This window comes from Melospiza melodia, chromosome 3, assembly GCF_035770615.1.
Source record: "Melospiza melodia melodia isolate bMelMel2 chromosome 3, bMelMel2.pri, whole genome shotgun sequence".
In the NCBI taxonomy this organism is placed as follows: domain Eukaryota; kingdom Metazoa; phylum Chordata; class Aves; order Passeriformes; family Passerellidae; genus Melospiza; species Melospiza melodia.
In genome coordinates, this window is record NC_086196.1 from 61,694,922 (window position 1) to 61,714,502 (window position 19,581).

The 19,581-nt window shown below is 36.4% G+C and overlaps 1 protein-coding gene across 7 annotated transcripts in view; it reads right to left on the bottom strand.

Annotated features, from left to right (window-relative positions):
- KIF6 (kinesin family member 6) overlaps positions 1–19,581 on the bottom strand; it is a 156,759-nt gene that overhangs the window by 20,244 nt on the left and 116,934 nt on the right. For 6 of the 7 annotated variants that reach the window (XM_063152014.1, XM_063152015.1, XM_063152013.1 and 3 more), the window contains one exon: positions 10,704–10,754. In XM_063152014.1, coding sequence (XP_063008084.1) covers positions 10,704–10,754 — 51 coding nt within the window. Of the gene's footprint in view, positions 1–10,532; positions 10,610–10,703; positions 10,755–19,581 lie in introns of all 7 variants that reach the window. The other variant, XM_063152018.1, reaches the window with a different exon arrangement.

The window sequence follows — 19,581 nt, forward strand, 5'->3', positions numbered from 1 at the left end:
TCATTGTTTGACAGTTTGTCATATGAAACTCAGCTGCACAGTTTAGATCTAGGCTTTTAGTGCATCAGCTGAGATGATTTCATTCAGTTTGAGTGTAATACCACATGCACTTTTCATGCCCCAGTGACTTCTCCTGGGCAACAAATGCAGTTGCTGCAATTTAATCCTGGATAATGCAGCCCCAGGTTTCAGGCGTGCAGGGAGGTATGACATGCATGCTTAGGAAGACATTGGGTCTGTGTACACTAGGGGCATCTGTTGGCATCCAGTTCTGTACAACAGAACTATTTTGGCAGCAGTCAGCAATGTACTGATAAAGAATACTAGTTTCTTTACATTAACATAATAGCACATAGAGCTGAGTGGCAAAAATTATGAATGTCATGAAGCCTTTTTTAAGAATACTGAGTCCTAAGGTGTAAAGAAGAGACTGGCAGTGCTACACTTGGTAGGCAAATAGCTGGCAAATTTGATGCTTACTTTAAGACTAACTGTTTTTGCTTCATCTGTTTTTGCTTCATCTTCATATCCAACCCATTTGGTGAAGTGAGCACAGGATACAACTGATACCAGCTGCCCACACAGAGGATGAAGGTGAGCTCTGCATGAGGTGACAGTTCATACGATACGAGTTTGTAATTTTTGGGGCTTTTTTTCCCATAAAGAAGACTTTAAGAGGCATTTTAAAATATAATTATTTTATTCTAATGAAATGGCCCCATTTTGGAGTACAGGAAATAGTAAATTTTACAGCACACTCCACATGATCAAATCACAAAGTACCAGAGAGAAATTGTAGCACCTGCTAACTGGATCACTATTTCAAAGCCATGTGGAAAGCATGGATCAAACACACTATTTCTAGAATGATACCAAGTGTTATCACCGTAGTTTACTGCAAACTGGCAACAATCTGAAATTCTCTGGCAGATTCTTTTCTACAGTCAGAAAATTTTGCAAGAAACTCTCTGTGACCTTGAACTTTATACTCTCTGGGGTGCTCGTATATTTCTCAACCTAAGTGTGTCCTGGAAGTCAAACTCCTAGGGATTTATTGTCTTGTGCCTCAAATAACATTGTGTCTTGCCCTCCAGCTGTACTTTTGCAGTCAAATATTTTCATTTTTTTCACTGGATAGTCTTGTGTTTATCTGCTTTAATTTATAGTCACTTGAAGTAACCAAATTTAGAATTGACTTTAGTATCCCATTAATATATTTACTGCATTATTTATCAGCTTTGCAGCTTTTGGCAAACTCAAGCATTAGTACTTTCAAAATGGAACATATGTTGTAAGCGGATGTTTTTTTAGAAGGAATATCTGTCTATCATTATTCAGGATCATCTTACAAGTAATTCTCCTCTTTTTCTTTATATTTCCCCAGGGCCATGTCAGCCTACGTTTGTCACTGGGCACTATTTGTGTACCTTATACAAAAGCAAAGATGAGTAGGCACAATGTAACTCAGGAGAAGATTAAAATATCCAAATGCCTGGATGAGTTTATATTGTGGGTTTAGAGCAATTGACTTAATCTTAATGTAATAGATTTTTAAAATTTTCAGCCAGTTTGTCATAGAACACACTGAAACACACTGTCCTGTTTTCAACATTTTAAAAGTTAATGGATGTGCAAAGGATTAAGGATGTGTATTTTGTTGATTTTGATAACTGAATTTAGTAAAAGGGTCCATTGCTATGCTGCTTTTTTTGGTTTTTGTTTGTTTTGTTGGTTTTTTGGTAACATTGCATTGCTTACTGTTTTACTGGCTTAATACTGGCTCAAACTAGCTTCCAATGTACACCTGGCAAGCAGAACTATTTTCCCCATCTCAATGAGCTGTTTTTCCTAAATAGTCACACTTTAATTCCCTAAAGTTTCTTCTTTGAAGCTAGTAATCTATATTTTTCTTCCTGAAAATACATGGCATACAAAACAGGAGGTGTTACCTTCATGTCAGCTGCACTTAAGGCATGCAAGCTTCTAAAACCATCATGGCTAAAAATTCCCAGTTGCTTTCCAAATATACAATTAAAGTAAACTAGCGGGAAAAAACCCCAAACAAAAACAATAAAGCAGCTTCAAGTTTAATATGTTCCATACATGCCAGTTAATTTAGTGAAGAAGTAACATAGCTGGGTCTTAGCCAGGAACCCCCTACAAATTCTTGCCTTAACTTAATAAATACTTTTTACCATTTGATTACATGTGAATCCTCTTGCATCATTTATCTTGTTCATAATATTAGATTAAATCATACCTGATATGTTTGAATGATCTTTCTCTGCCTCCCAAGAAGGGGTGTGATTTGTCATCCATAAGCTTTGAAGTTTTGTAAACATTAATTTCTACAAAATCCAAGAGCTTTCATGGAAAAAAAAATCTCTCTTTTCTAAGCTTTGTCATGAGACATTAGGAATACTCCACCACCAATATCCAGACTGCAGTTCAATAAGCAGCACAACTTTTGTAAAATAATGCCTACTCAAGAGAAGGATTTGACTGAGAATAATATAGCACAACTTTCCTAAGAATAAGACACACCTAAAGGTGCTAAAGGTGCAGTCACAATGAGTGTCACAGATTACTGGGCATGAACAACATACACAGGCATGGGCAGCAAAGTCTGTGCTTGCAGATCACATTTAGGAATGCAATGCACATAGCAACTGTGGGATTAATTCAATAGGCCCAGTGTTTTCTAAAAGTAAAGGGGTGTTTTACCTGCATTCTGCATTGAACTGTTTGTAAACCTAGAACTGTACTGTGGTTGTCAGTACAAATGCTTGTGACAATGCACAGAAGCATTTATTCTGGACTGTATGCTAAATTTATAGCAATGTCATTTGAAAGAATATTGAGGAAAAATAAGCATACATGCTTATCCTTAACTGCTTCTGTTTCAGCTGTGTATAGGTGTAGATGAATGGGGCCATGATAAGGCCATGAAACTGATGTTTTTCAAGTTAGACAATAAATGAGGTTTTGAGCTTGATTCAAGAAGTGAATACTAACCAAACAAATGTATATGGCTGTACAAGTCTGAACAACTTTATCTTTCTGCTACTTTCATGTGCAAGAGAGTAGAGGAGATGGAAAGTGAAAGGAAAGACATCATTATTGGTGAAATCATTATATTATGAGCATGAGGTTGCACTATAGATTATTTAGTTTAACTCCTGGCTCAAATAAAACAAAAGATGTTGGGCTGAAGCTCCTCTATCATGGATCTGATTTTTTTTCAATGCAAATAGCAAAGAGATGTGCTAAGACCCCACCTCAGTTAAGTGTAGAATAAAGACAAAAGTACTAGAGAAAGTTTAGTTTCAACTCTCCCACATGGCTACTCCACTGGTCCTCTAAAACAGCTTCCTAAATGCTTTTTTACATGTTGGTATGATGTATGAATTTTCCAGAAAATTTCTGAAACTAAAACTATAGGATTTAATGTCACCAGGAATGTCATTCTTTAAGAAGATTTATTTTGATGTTGTTCTGTGTTCTGGTATGTGTATTAGATTAGGGCCATGTGCAACTTGGGCAGTTGTAGGGACCAGATTATGGTTTTGGGACCCCTTATCCCTACTGGCCACACCCCTGTCCCATAGAGAGTGCCATGCTTTTGCTGCTTCTCCCATGGACTAAGCATACTTTTGCTGCTTCTCCCATGTTCTGGCTGCAGAACAGCTGGGCTGTCTGTGCTGTGCTACCAGCTCAACAAGGAACAAGAAATACAGGGGTATTTAAGGAGTTCTCATAGCTCAGTTCTTTCCTATGACCTGTGAAGGAAAGGATACTGGGCTTGAAGTTCTGGTAGCTGTTGGCTGAATTAGAGTGTAGTGTGTAATGAGAAGAGACAATCTTGACATTTCCAGAAGCAATTACAACTTAACCAAAAGATTCTTATCTGGACAAGTTGTATCTAACCTCTGCACATTTGTAGGATATTATTAGCTACTTGTTCCAAATAATTATTTATTTTGATCTCAAATATGAAAACATTTTTCAGCAAAGAAGGAATGAATTAATTTGCTCTGGCTATTTCAGCAAAAAATAAATGGCAGAAGTTTTTTACCAGACCTGCAGGTTGTTCTGAAATGCTAGATATCACACTCGCCATGCTATTTCGTTCACCCCTTGTCCTATCCTTTACATAATCAGCTAGATAGGAATTTCTACTCTAGGTCTGACCTTGAAAAACTCACATAAATACAGATGTAAAAGAGCTCAATTTGTTGTTTACAGTTCATTGGGTCACAGAATTTTTTATTACAGAGAGCTTTCATGGAGAAAACCTTGACTGAAACAAAACTAGTCAAGCTGCCCAACACACCTACTGGACATGGCCAGAAGCAAGAAACCTACAGAACTTTAAACACTGTATTATTCTTAGTTAAATTTTTTACCAGCTTTTTAGAGCCAAAAGAGAGATGTACTCAAAGATATACTGAAGATAAGCAAACAAACTTAGGCCTAGAATCTGTAGTCTGTGTGCATAGAACCAGATTTATTTTTTGTTCACTATACCTCAAGTCCTGTTTTAGAATCATAGAATCATTCTGGTTGGAAGGGACCTTGGAAGCCTGTGTGGTTCAAACTGCTCAAGGTTTGGTGAAAACTGAACCAGATTATGTTCAGACATCTTGTGAAAACTCCATGAACAGAGATCCTGCAAACTTCTTTGATGACTTTTCCAATGTGTAACTACCCTCACAGAATCTTACTATCTTATCTTAATAGACAAAATTAGAGAATTGAAAGCTTCATCTTCACATTCTGTCTTGTAAGACAGAAGGAATTTCTAAATAATAATACAACTCCCACTGAACTTTTCATTATTTCAGAAGAAATGCTTACTACAAGAAACCTTACAGAAGCTGCAAGCTGTTCCAACAACAGTGAAATGCCAAAGTCAATGTCAAAAGGCTGAGTACTGGGTAGCTGTGCTACAAGTTCATAATTAAAATATCACTTGATCAAAAAATGTCTTTGCTCTTTTTTAAGGTCTGATCACTGGTTTTGAGTGGGTCACATGGGAAGTTTAATAGGGGCACACAAGTAATCTCAGAATTTTCTCTGACAGTTGAGGAGGACATATTTGCAAAGACTTCCAGCAAATATCAGTATTCTCTTTCTTGAAGACAAACTGAAAGAGAAGAGTCATGCCTGCTTCTAGAATTTAACCTTGGACATAGTAAATGCTGCTAAAAAAAGTAATAGAAAAAATACAGCAAAAAATAAAACTACAAAACACTCTAGAAGGACTGGAGAGAAACCTGTAGAAAGAAAAGTCTGTGTGAGATTGAGGCCTGAAGAGACAGGTGGAAGAAGTGTCGTCTTATTTAGAATATACTCCTACAGTTTTAAACTTACATCCCATGTAATACTGGGAAAATCCCAAAACATATTACCTTAAAAGAAACCTCAAGTGCTGTGGTAGGGCATCATTGCAGCTTGTCTAGCTGCTGCTTAGAATCCATGTTTTTTTTCCTGATTGTGATCATCTTTACAGAAGAACTTGGCAGATACAAAAACAAAAAACTCTTCAAGAGCTCATAGTTTCAGCCACAAACTGTGCTGACTTGAAGCACAAAATAGCATGCAAAACCAAGAGAGTAAGTTTGTTACAGTGTGTAGCTTCACAGTTACCAAAGGATATAGTCTAACAACTTGTAATGTCCAAATAACTGCTTGTATATATTTTCAAAATTAATTGTCCCTATACTGTAGCAAGCATTTGATTAACAAACACTTTGGTAAATATTTCTAAAAGTATCTAATACATTTCAATAATTGTACAAAGCAAATTCAAAAGTATCTGTATCTTTGGCAGAGTAAAACTTGTTAATAAAGGCAAAGAGGTACTGATTTTGAATTTTCATCCAGTTGTGACATTGGTATCTTTGTCTTAATAATAATGAAAAATAAATGTACCTTTTAGCAAGCACAATCTTACCAGCTTTCTGTCACTCACCATTCCTATTTCCTTTTAGAAACACTAAAGAAATTAAACTCATCTCTAAAGAAAATGGCCTTGATGCCACTAGAGGTCACCCTACGAATAAAAATCAGTGTGCTGCATGCACAAAACCACAAAACCATCACTGCTGTTTGACATTTCAAGCGCAAATGTACAGAAGAACATAACACACAGAAAGATCGTGACTTGTGAAAATTGTGTATTCCTAAGAGAAATCTTTCCCTTATTCTGAGGCTATTGTAAACTGACTACACTGCTGTCTAGCATATTTTAGCTCTTGGATGCCTGGTAGTACTGGAGACATTGCCTTATCTCTTTCAAAAAACAACAAACAAACAAGCCCCCAACAAAACCCAAAAACCCAACCAAGCAAAAAAACAAACCACAACCTTCTTGAAATTATGGACTTCAGATTATTTCTCTAAAATGCTTTATTTAGCCCATATATAAGATATCATTTTTCATCACCAAGAATGATGGTCTTAAAACAGGCCATCTATTATTCTCCATGGACTATGCTGGATTTGTGTGGGAAAACACAAACTGCCAGTTTCCTCAGCTTCTGTCATTTTGAGATTGAAAACACTTGTGTCTCTTCATTTCATGGCATTAGTACAGATCAAGACTCTTCTGCTTCATATGAAAAAAGTTAAATGTCATCTCAGTTACAAGATGCAAAGCAGTGAAAGAAACCAAGTTCATTTTATTTAAATATGGATTTGTTTAAAGAGAAGTTTAACTCTGATGCAAACCAGCAGTTTGGAAGTGCTATGTGCTTTCCATTCACACAGATCATAGCGATTAATTCAAGACAGTCATAATTATTGGACTAATTAATGTTATATATGTCTAGGAGAGTCTGCAAGGGTTGCAGAGAGGACTACCATACACTTCCTGAACATATATCCAGAGCAGGTACAAACCATGGTGGACCAGCATTTCTAGTGGCATGAGCCACATTGGAATGCTTCAATGATGGGTTGGATGGAACTTTGAGCAACCTAATATAGTGAAAAATGTCCCTCCTCATGGCTGGAGGATTAAACCTCCTTTCCAACTCAAATCATTCTGTGATCTGACACTGGACAGCTAGAAGCAGCAGCTCCCCTTTGTAACTTTTCTGATACGCAGAAATTTGTCAGACAACATCTTTGCATGTTGGTGTTGGATATATGGTAGTGGCAGCATCAAAGCATTGGAGGAATCATTGCTTGAAATCCTTTCCTAAGACTGGCTGGAATACTCCTGCAGGAGTACCATGATTATACAGCACTGTCTGTCCTCTGTGCTGATCACGTTCATTCACTTCTAGACAAGGAAAGGTGAGGAAGCAGAATCAAACATGCTACAAAGAAACATGCAGCAAGGAATGAAAAAGGGCATAGACTGATACTAACATCTTTAGAATGGGCATCTAGCTTTGAAAATGTAGGAAAAAATGGTACAGATAAAGCTGTAAAGGGAAGAAAGATAAGCAGGAATTTATCTTTGCTTAAAACCAAATATGTGTTATAAATCCAAATATAAAAATAACATGCCAAAATCTTTGCTCGCAGGCATTTGCCACACCAAATCAAATCCTGGTTTGCATTTTCAGGGATTGAAACATATCTGTTGTTTCTGAATCACCTCGTCATTTTATTTTTTATGAGGAATAAGTTTTTCAAGGGAATTTTGCTTAAAAAAGAACTGGGGAACAGTCTTTGAATAATATGAGAAATACAGAATCTTATTTATAAAATTCAAGTTACAAAATCTGGAAAAACAAGTGTTTTTTATTTGGTTTGGTTGAAGATTTTAATAAAATATTGATACAACTGTGCCTTAATACTGAAATCTGTACAAGGGATGCAGATTCCTTACAAAGACCCACATGTGTCCTCTTTTTGTTTTTTCATTTCAAGTAGCTTTACAAAGACAACAGAGTTGGACAATAATTTTCTCCCAACAAACCTCCTCAGAAGCAAAAAGGTTTTGCCATCAGGCTCTGCATTTTACAAAAAGACTACTTTAAAGCATCATAAGATAATGCTTCACTAGAATAAAACAAAACATCAACTTTTCTTCTAAAACACTGTAAACCCCAGGGAAAGCTTTTCTTTCCATTCTTTTCTCCCATCTTTTCCACCCTGAAGCATGTCTGTGACCCAGTGTTTTTGCTGTCAATACTTAGGCAGTGTGCACATTATTTAATTTTAAATACTCCTGAAGTGCAGTTAAGCATGCAAAAGGAACTTTAAATCCTGCCTAAAAATGCAGTTGTGTCACTCTGAAAGATTTTAATAAAGATAACTAAAATTATCTATTTGCATAATAAGGTATTTTTTGCAGTTAATAAAGATGAAAGGCACACTGAGATGAATCCTTGCAAATTTACATAAAATATTCAATGTTTCTGGTAGTGTACTGACAAACTTTGAACATCCCTTGTCTCTGATGATACCTCCCATTTATTTGTGTCCTTTTTTAACTCCCAGCATATGGCGTTTTAAAAGAGATAGCTAAGAGCAATGGGCTGAGTAGTGGTGTTTTCCTTCAAAAAGAAATCCACATCTTAAGTACAGCCATAAGGGAAACAGATCTACACTCTTTCAAATCAGACTAGAATAGTTTCTTGAAGAGTTTTAACCATAAAATGCTTTAAGTTAATGGGAAGAAAAGAAAAGGCAGCTGGAAGATGTTAACTCAACTTGATTTCTAGTTGAAACAATGGTGTGTTTTATTTCAGGTTGGGATTTCAACAGAGCCTTAATTAGACTTTTGACCACGCAGTTTTCATTTAAAAATATCTTGATGAAATTCTGATCATCAAGAAGTTCCTGGGAGACTTGGCACCTGTAACTCTTTGAAAAAACATTCATCCAGAAAGGCAGACAGGCAAACAATACTCTCCAACTCATAGAATGAATATTAAGTTTAAATATCCGGAGAATTTCAAATAATAATGTAAATACTGGAAAATACTTTGTGCATTCCAGACTCAGTGAGAATAAGCAGACAGCAATGCTCAAAACAAAAAGGCAAAACCACACAGGTTGCCTGCTATGAGGTGAAATACTAATAGAATATTCACACTGTGAATGTATAGTCACAGAATTGTAAAGTCACTACTATGGCATTTCCTAAGGACAAGAAAAATAATACCTACCTACATTATAAAAAACAGCTTAGTTATTGAAAACAGCATTTGAAACACAATTTTTCTATGTAGTAAAAAAGTCAGTGTACAAGACCAGATATTATCATTCAGATTGAAACATATATTCAGAATATATTAGTTCATTTTTCAAAACATTGAATAAGGAATTCTCATAAACAGCACTGCTATGATTTATCTTGATGTAACTTGTCAGAATGTTAAAAAAATTACTAAAGAGATGGTATTCAAACCTGGAATGAATTAAAGAAATTATTCCTTGCTATTCTGAAGATAGCACCTTTAAATTGAACTTCAGAAGAAGGAAGGGGAGGGCAGGGAAGGGGAGGAGTTGAACAGGACTCGCAGCAATCATCTAGTCCTCTTCAGGGCTGACCAAAAGTGAAAGCATATTACTATAAACAGGGTGCTCAAATACTTTTTAAACAATCAGGTATAGGACATTGATCACCTATCAAGGAAGCCTGTTCTTGGTAAAGCATCTTTTCGTAATATCACATCTGAAGCACCCCTGATGCAGCTTTGAACCTTTCACATGTGTCCTGTCACTGGATAACAGGAGGAAGAGATCAGCAATTCCTTCCTTTAACCTTCTCATCCTGATAAAAATCAACTGAGTTTGATACCTGGGCTTTGTTGGCAGACAAAATTATATTTAGTGCTGATTTTTAAATCAAAATAAAAAAGGATAAAGGTATGAAACAATAACATTATCACCAAAGCTTGAGATGCATGGGTAAACTAGAAACAGAAACGGTTTTGCTATTCTGAAGTAACTTACTCACCCGACTTTTGTAAGAAGAGACAGTCCCCAAATTTTCTCTCTCTTATTAAGAGATAAATGTTCTCTATGTTATGTATACATAGAAATACTCATATCAGCTGCAATCTGATCCAAGTTAGCTCCATCTTTAATGTGAAGGAGGCCCATGAACGTACATTTTGGGATTCTTCTATGGATCTAAATGAGGAGGGATCTAAACTGATTGCCCCAGACGTTTTCTGTCAAATTTTGGCTGAAGTTTACTGACCCCAAACTGGAATTCTCTTCTAAACACTCCTAGGCCATTTCAGTACAAAGTCAGGGAAGTCAGCTTAAAGCATCTTAAACCAAATTTGGATAACTTTAAACTTTTGTGAGCAACTTACACAGACAATTTTAGCCTTACAGCTGTGTCAACAGAAATGGTAAGAATAACTTCTCAATTTCAATAAGTAGATGTGAGAGAAATGAACTGTATATGCCTTCAGTTCCCCTTGGAATGAGAAAAATTAAAAAAATGTTAGATAGTGGCAACATGGCTATTAGCTCAGCCTCAGGACAATCAGAAAGCAAACTCCCAAATCTGTAAGAATTTCATATTATTTTTTCTCATCACACATAAAATTAGATACCTTTTGAGTCAAAATTCAGGCAAATTTCACATGTTCTTTGTGGCATGGACTATTGTAGAAATACTGTGGCAAAAAATCTGTCATAGAAAACACAGCCTGTCACCCAAGCAGATTCAGCCCTGGGAGAGAGCTTGTCCCTGTTGTATCCTGTCTGAAATACTACTCTCTCACCTAGAGCTGCTCTCTGTATCTGCCTCTGGATTATCTTTCCTTTCAGATGATCTGTAAAAGACACAAAATGCAAATAATTAGAATACAAAGTATCAAAAATCAATGAAGTCATTGCATATTTCCCACCATTTTAAACTCTCTGTGCTGCTGGCCAATTTTAGGCATTTTTGTGATCCATGGGACAAGTTGATTTCTGAGTTCTGTCCTTCTCTCTACTGCAAGGAAACGAGTGACTCTACAAATACTGAGATTTAATTGTCCAGTAAGAAAGACCAAAAACTAAGCATTTACTGTCCAGCATTTTCACAGGATAATGATTTCCTACTGGTAGATACAAAAGAATTTCAAATGGGACCAGAGGACATATAGAATTCCAAGTATGTGTTCAAACAGACTTAAGGGTGCTTATGAGATAGTAGGTCACTAGTCCACCCCTTTGCCAATGAAAAACTAATTCCCCCAAATCCATTTTTTTCTCCTCTGTCATGTTCACTTTTAAATATTCCATGTATTAGAGCTTCTGCAAGTTCTACTATTGTCCTGGTTCTGGCTGGGGTTAATTTTTTCAATAGCTGGGAGGGGATCATGAGATTATTCAGTACTACCTCATATCATTGCTGGGGACAGGGGAAAGAGACACTCTTCTCACAAGGGTCAAGAAAACATGTCAGAGGGAACCATCCTATATTGTCTAATATTGAGGAGGTTTTCTGTGTGAATTCTTTCTTTTCCTGTACCCTCTGTTATTAACATTGTTGGTGTTACTGTTCACTTTCTTATCTCGTTGTTTCCAATAAATTGCTTTTATCTCAACCTGTGATCTTTGCCTTTCTTACCTCTAATAATTCCCTCCATCCCACCACAGCTGGGAAGGGGAGGGGAGAATGGGGCAGTGAAAGATAGCGCTGTGTGGTTCGGAGAGCCTTGATGGGGGCACTGAGTTGGGCAGTAATATTCCTAAATCATGGCAAGTGCTCAACAGGTCTCACTGTGTAGATGTCATTGGTTTTCAATCAAAAATTAACCAATTCCATTATCTCAACATTCCTAGTTAGACTCCCATGCCCCATCAAACTAATTGTTTATCCTTCTTTTATCAATTTCCTACCTGATCTATGACAATGGGCCAATATCCCAATTATTCCAAGCAACAATTAGATTACCACATGGGAAGCCATTATTCAAAGACATTAATGGAACTAATAAAGGAATAACATAACCTTAAATACGGAATTTCGGCAGTAAATGTATTCTGAAGGGGTATGGGATTATGTCTCTCAAGTTTTCAAATTGAAACAATTTCTAAGCAGAGGTTTGTTCATAATATTTACTAAACTGTAAATCTGGATACCAGGGAAAGAAAAAAAATCCATGCTGGATTCACTTTTTTCTTCTCCAGACCTGTGATTATCTGTATCATATAAGTATGCATTTTAAATTAAAAATATAATTTTGCTTACAAGAGAAGTCTTACAGAATAAGCTAATCAGAGACAAATTAAGTCATTAAAAGTTGGCAAATGCTTAACCAGAGAATATAAATAAACGCTTAAATTCACAGGTCATGAGAATTAGATTGTTCTGTGAGCACAAAAGGACCATAACAAATTGTATTTCTTTGGAAATTGTGAGAATAGTCATTAAGTATTTAGTAGAATTGTAGGAAATGTATTATTTGAAATACATTGCAGTATATCAGTCAAGTTTTGCTGTTTTGAATGTTTATAGAAAACAAGCAAAAGTAAACACTCTACCTACTCTTCAACTATAAAATAAACATAGATTTTTATTTTTATGCAGAGGAAATTTATTCTTTTAAAATTATTTTTAATTAAGCTAATGACTTTTTCTGTAATTAAAGTTACCTGTAAAATTAGGAAAATATAATCTGTAAAATTAGGAAAAGCCTTCAGCTACTGAGAAAGAGGTTAAGCGAAGTAGCTAACTTCATCTAACCCTGCTACAAAAACAAATAAATCCTCCATCTCAGCTGTACTAACACTTGACCAAAACAACATATTTAGTTAAATAAGTTGATTCCCTTAACTATAGGAAAAACACCCTTGATTACTAATTTTTACTGATAAAAATCCTGTAGAATGATCAACATCCTTGCTATTTGTGCTTTGAAAGCTCTATAAAGCAACTCAGTTGATTTCAATACTCAGTGAAATGTGATTAAACATGCTACTTTTTCCTCAAATTGCTTTTTGCTATTCTGACTATTTAAATCCTTATATTCTATGGCACTGTTTCATACAGTGTGATGTTACTCACTCAATACTGAGCCATGAGACTGCCATGAAACAATTTGCAGTAATCTTGAAACTCATTTCAATGGATTATCATTACCAGGGGTGCCTCAGAAACAATCTATACATTTACCCTTTGTGTAAGAAACTCTCTTAAGCACTGTGAGCTGCAAAAGGCAACTGCCACTGTCATTTGAAAAAAAATGGCTCCAGTAGGGACAACAGGCTTTCATCAGGAGCCTCCTGAAAATAAGGGTGACATGCAGGTCTCAATTTTGTCAAATGGTCTTATGTCTCCTTCTTTAAAGTTGCTAGAAACAGATCTAAATGGTTTGCATTTCAAATAGCAATGAGGCCAACTGAAAAAAGCAGGCCAAATAAGTCAATGAGAGTAAGATCAAGCAGATAGACAGCAGCTTGCCATCAGTACAAAAATGTGGAAACACAAGAACATTGGGACTGGGTTTTAAATGATCATAGCCAAGAGGCTTGACTTTCAATTACATAGAGTTTAGTCTGAGCACAGCTGGGATAGAAACAACAGAGGCTGCAGAAGCTCTATTTGTATTGTGAGCTTTGTCAGACCATTCAGCAGTGTGAAACTACCCCAAATGTTCTTCTCTCCCTTCACTCTAGCATTTGTACACTTCTGCTCTGTGACATGGACCATGATGTTGCAAGAAAACAACTTCTTCTATTTGGCAGCTTTGTGAAAGAATGAGAAGTTTGAATCAGACCACCTGTAATCAGAGAGGAACCAAAGAGCACTTCTCCACTGACTAGAAAAATAAAACTCCAGCCTTACTATTCTTCTAGCAAAGGAGTTTTCTTTTTCTTCTTTAAATAGAAAGGTAACATTTATCCAATTCACATAGTTCAAATTGCCTTTTCAGGGCAGCAAAAACAGAACTTCATTTCCCAGAAAACTTCCTAAGGAAAAACTGAAATTGTATTATGGAAAAAGTAGGCCAAACACAAGTTCAGATTTGGGGGACATAGTAGTATCATGAGGCACCTGACTATAATTCCATACCAATACTTAGCCAGACAGATGTGATTTAATCTTTTGATTTGTTTTAATCCAATTTGAAATTTGACAGTTTGTTTAGATTTCATTTGGGGAAAAAATGTTTTCACTCAGAAGCTCTTATTTTTGGTAAACCCTTAAGTTTTTCTGTATATGTTTTTGATTAAAGTAATCTTGTTTTGTTTTCACTATAAATACTTGTGGGGGAGAATGAATGTTTCTGACCTGCACTACTTTCCTGCCTCTGAGAACACCATTGTCCCCATGCTAGGCTTGAAGTTCATAAGTGACAGAAGTAGGGGATGATTCCAGTACCGTTGCCTGCACAAATCTTCCCATGTAAACAAAAGAAAGATTTCAGTCTTAAGTACTGCCAGTTCTACAATCTTCATAAGCACAAATATATACTCAAAGAAGTATGAAAAATCACATTCTCATAAAAAACCCTACCATGTCTTCTGATTCTAAGTGTAAAGTTGTGGAAGAGGTAGTGCTTAAATGTGGTTTGCAAAAATTGAATTTAAGATGTAGAGAACATCGCTCAACATATGGCTAATTATATTTTCTGAAGTTTCATCAAACAAGAAGCTAAAAATAGGTCTGTAGCTGATACCAAATAATTTTTTCCAGCAGAGTCATTCTTCATCTGGAGATAACAGTCCCAATAAAATGTTGACTGCTGCAACTCCACATGTTTTGGCAAGAAAAGTAGTTTTGTGGAATTTAAGAATTCACTCAGCATGCAGCCAGCTGTCATTAAGGCTGTGATAAATCTGTTGGTTTTGGCCTGCATTTCTGGAGACATATAGGTATGGAAAAGAGATGAGCCGGTAACACAGAACTTCGGCTTTGTGACAGGAGACAAAAGCAAGGAGGGAGATGGAGAGGATAAAATGGAATAGAGAAATCTAATTAAGAATGATGTAAAGCAGAGGAAAGTGTCCCATTTGGTGACTAAATAGGACAGAATACATAACTTGAATAATATGGCTGTCCTTTAACTTGTCTTTGCATTGTTCCAGACTGTTTCAAGGATCTGAAATTATTTTCCAATGTATTACAGACAAGGAATGCTTTGACCTGAAGCATATGCTGCAGGACAATACAAAAGTGACTATGTTACAATAAAAAAAAAAACCCCACTGATTTTAAAAAAGTTTTTTGTTTTGTTTGGGTCCACGTTACAGGTTATAAAACTTCTCTTATGTTTTATTAGATCCTCAATATAATACTATTATAAGGTTTCAAAGCCTGCTAACTCAAGAACTGACAGGCTAAAACCTTTGTCAATGACTTCTCATCTCTTGTTATTTTTTAGTATTTTCCTATTATTTTGCATTTTTCAAGTCTTAATTTATCTTAATGCACCCTTTCATCATGGAGATACTGAACCCTTTATACCTCAAATAGAATGCTGTATGCTTCACTTTCTTCATTGTTAAATAATTTTTGGTGTTACATAAAATATCTAGTAGAACGTCCTTCTACGTATCCAGGGCATCTGATTCCTGGAACACACCCTCCAGGGATTTTGAGTCTCGAATCAGGCCATATGGTATTAGATGTTGCCTTTTTTTCCCCCTGTTTCTCACACTGCCACACCAGTGAATAATCTGGGGGTGCACAAGAAACTCCGATGGAACACAGCTGGGACAGCTGACCCCAATGGACCAAAGGGATATTCCACCCCATGTGGTATAGTGTTTAGTTAAAAAAAGCGAGGGGGAACAAGAATGAAGCAGAGCCATTTGGAGTGACAATATTTGTCTTCCTAAGTCACTCTTATGAGTGAAGGAACCCTCTTTTCTGGAGATGGCTGAACATCTGACTGTCAATAGGGAGTCAAGGAATTCCTTATTCTACTTTGCTTCCACACACACATTTTGCTTTACCCATTAAAATATATAGTTTTATGAGTTTTCTTACTTTTACTTTTCTGATTCTTTCCCCAGTCCCACCACAGGGGAGTGAGCAAGTGGCTGTGTGGTGCTTTTTTGCCAGCTGGGCTTAAACCATGAGAGAAAATAAGTGGGGGCTTTGTTTGTAATGCAATGCCCCTATATTTGCTGTTGGACTCAGCTACCACCCAACTATGAAAATCAGCTCAAGATTCTGAAACTATTAAATCTGATTCATGAAGTTACATGCACCCACTCAAATCAGATAAGAAGTCCTGCTGAATGAGCAGAAGTTAAAGATGCATATTCAGCAAATAATCACTCAGAGACAAAGAGGGGAGCAATCACATAACTTCCATGAGCTTTGTACAGATATATTTTTAACTGCATTTGAGGTTAGAGTTGTAACGGCTTACAAAGTATTCCTGAAAGTAGGAGACATTGAGCCCAAGCATATATATTCAATTGGAACAATTTCTCAAACTAAGAAGATTAAACAGAGATAGTTATAGGAAATCTAACCAGATGTGTTAAAATATTTTTTTAAAATCTGGTGATGAAATTATATGAGAACACAGTCTATGATAAAAAGTATCTGACAAGAAAATTCATTGAATAAAAGAAAATATTCTATTCTAATGCAAAATCCTGCAGCACTAAGAACAAATAAACCATTCAACCTTTCTCTGACCCAGAGAAATATTTGGGACAAATTCTGAATTTTCTTTTCAAACTTTGTCCTTCTCCAACGGCAAAAACATGTCAGTTGGCTCTATTAGGACAATGTGCAGAGACAAAGTAGTCTGCATTAGTAAACTGGCTCAACACTATGTCTGATGGAAATGCTTAATTTTGGAATACATGGTTGGCCAAATCCCCATGTAATTTGATAGCTTCTCATTTTCAGAAAACTCTTGGTGGCATTAGGGAGGAAAATATATTATTACAATTCTCAGGGCCTCTCTGATGCACATGCATTTTTCCAGGTATGAAATATGGCCCTCATCAGCATTAAAAATATATGAGTGACAATACCTCAGGTAACATACTCTAGAGTATAACCTGCTGCAGCAAATTTCTCCCTTCTGCAGTGGTTTGAGATTTTACTGCCTTTCCTTTCTCCTCTTCCCTCTCCCTTCCCTCCATCCCAAAGTTTGCTGTCAAAGGTCCCTGCCCCACAGCAGAGAATGTAGAAGGAAATGTCTGCCCATGTTCTGGCTGCTCTAGCAGCAGAATTTGGCACATCAGCACAATCATACCAGCAATTTAAGCTGAGACACTATCATCAACTCAACTACAATGTCTGAAATACAAGTAAACGCTCTCTTTTGCCAGCTGGGAAGAAAAGATTGGAGAAAGCAACTACCAGCAAAGAGATGGGCCAGACCATTGGGAGCAAGGAAGCTGATGGGATTTAACAGAGCTCTGCAGTCAGGGCTCCCAGGAAGGATAACAGGTTTAGAATTTGAAGCACAACCCTGATTTCCACAAATTCATATTTGAAAACCATAGCCTAAGCACATTACCAAACACACATGGAAATACACAGTTTTTCCTCCATAATACAGGCTCCTTCCTTGGAATTTAAATATCCCAGATTCAAATGGATACATTTTACTACCATGTAGGATACTGCATATTTTGAGATTACTATTTAAAATATCTGACTGGGGCATGTTCCCTTCCTTGCCAGACTCAGTTGAGAGAATAATAGGTTTTATTGAAACATTTAATATCTTCAAGTATGATCAAATTTACAGACAGAAAGCTTATGACATAGCAGTCTCTGCCAGTCACTGCTACAGGATGACAATGCACTTGACTTCCCAGAAAGAATCTCTTCACTGGAAGGTTGTTCAGGCATTGGGATGGAATGTCCAGGGAGGTGATGGAGTCACCATCCCTGGGGACATTCAAGAAAAAGCTGAACATGGCACTTAGTGCTATGATCTAATTGAAGAGATAGTGATTAGTTAAACATTGGACTCAATCATCTTGTGGCTCATTGAGCTACTCAATTTACTGTCCTCTAAACTCTTGACCCATTTCTATGTATTTACTTCTAACCTCCATATTAAGTCTCCTCCCCTTTTTCTTCCTGTTCTTGTTAATTCTGGCCAGATTACTTTTGTTGTCTCACAAGATGATGACTTACACTTTATGACTGAAGGACATTCCTGTTTATTGTTTGGCCTGCATTTCCACAGCATCCTTTATCCTACATCCCACTTATTTTTTTTTTATAGCCTTTCATACATTCTGGCTGCTAAAGAACAAACAAAAAGATTTTATAAGGTTAAACAGCAAAACTATACAGAAACTGACTTTATTTTCCTGCTGACATCATTCTGGACCTCAATCTTCCTCTAAGTACAAACTGTCATAGGCTACATAGGCCTTAATTGTTGAAGCATTCCCAAGGGAACACTTGAATACTTTTTCTAAAAATCCAGATACTCAACACTTGAACATTTAGGATAACCTACATAAAACACCAACAGCTCTGGACTGCAGCTCAGCATCTCCTTGAAACTGGAGATCAAAACCAATACTTTCTGGATTTACAAACAAATGCTTGGACCTTTATTTTCATGTCCCAAGGTTGGCTGTCTACTTATTTCTGACCAGGCATTTCTAGCCAAGTATGGATATACAGCAGCAAGCACACTCCAAGGGACTTCAGCAGAAGCACACATTATGTCTGGATGGTCCATGGGGAGTGGATAGGCAGCTCAGCCAATAAAGTAGTACTTCTGTATGTGCTGTAGCAATGGCAGTTTGCTGCATTCAGGAAATAAGTGAACAGTTTTCTTGGGAGGGGGGATTTATTTGGTTTTGTTTTTCCTGGGTAGCTCTCCTGAATTTAAGTACCTAAATTTCACTTAAGCTGTATCTTAGATGCCAGGGTGCTATTTTAGGTATTGTCCACAGTGAACAAATATTCTGTTTATCTTCATATGCTAGGAAAGAAACAGAAATGAAGCACATCTGGAAACTATCGTTCTGTTGTTTATCACATCTATTTGTTCATGAATTAAATATTAAGCTGGTCCAAAAAGCATGACTGAAAAGCAATGCCATATGGATAAAGAGCCATAATCTGTGAATTTAGTGCTCTGGATACTTATATGATTAAATGCTACTTATCTCTTGAATATTTCTTAGAAATTAATGTGAAGAAAAAGAATAAGGAAAATAGAGAAATAGCCTTGTATACAGCTCCTATCCTTTCCACACTTTCAAATATGCAAAGTTAAGATGGATGAAAAATAAATAAAGGGTTCTTAAAAGCGCAAACAAGCAAAGTCAACACCAAAGGATTTTACCCTCAACAAGTTTTCTGGTAATAATGCACTGGACCCAGTTAATATTTTGGGCAGAGAATGACTATATCCAAGTTTCAGATGAACATGGTTATTTTCTGTTTTTTTTGCCTTCATGGCTTTGTAATTTCTATGCAACAATTTGATGTCCAGTCTCATTTTGTGACATTTCTTCTGGCCAGAGCTGTCCAACATAAAATTAAATACTGAGTTCCAGGGCTCACTATATACTTCAGTTTCAGAAACTTAAAATTTTGCTCTTACCAAAGGAATTGTCCTGGCATTGAGCACATAGTGCTGTGTAACTTCTGGTCAGATGAGACAGACTGATATTAAGAATCTAACAAATATGACACAAAATTAAAAATAAAATAAAATT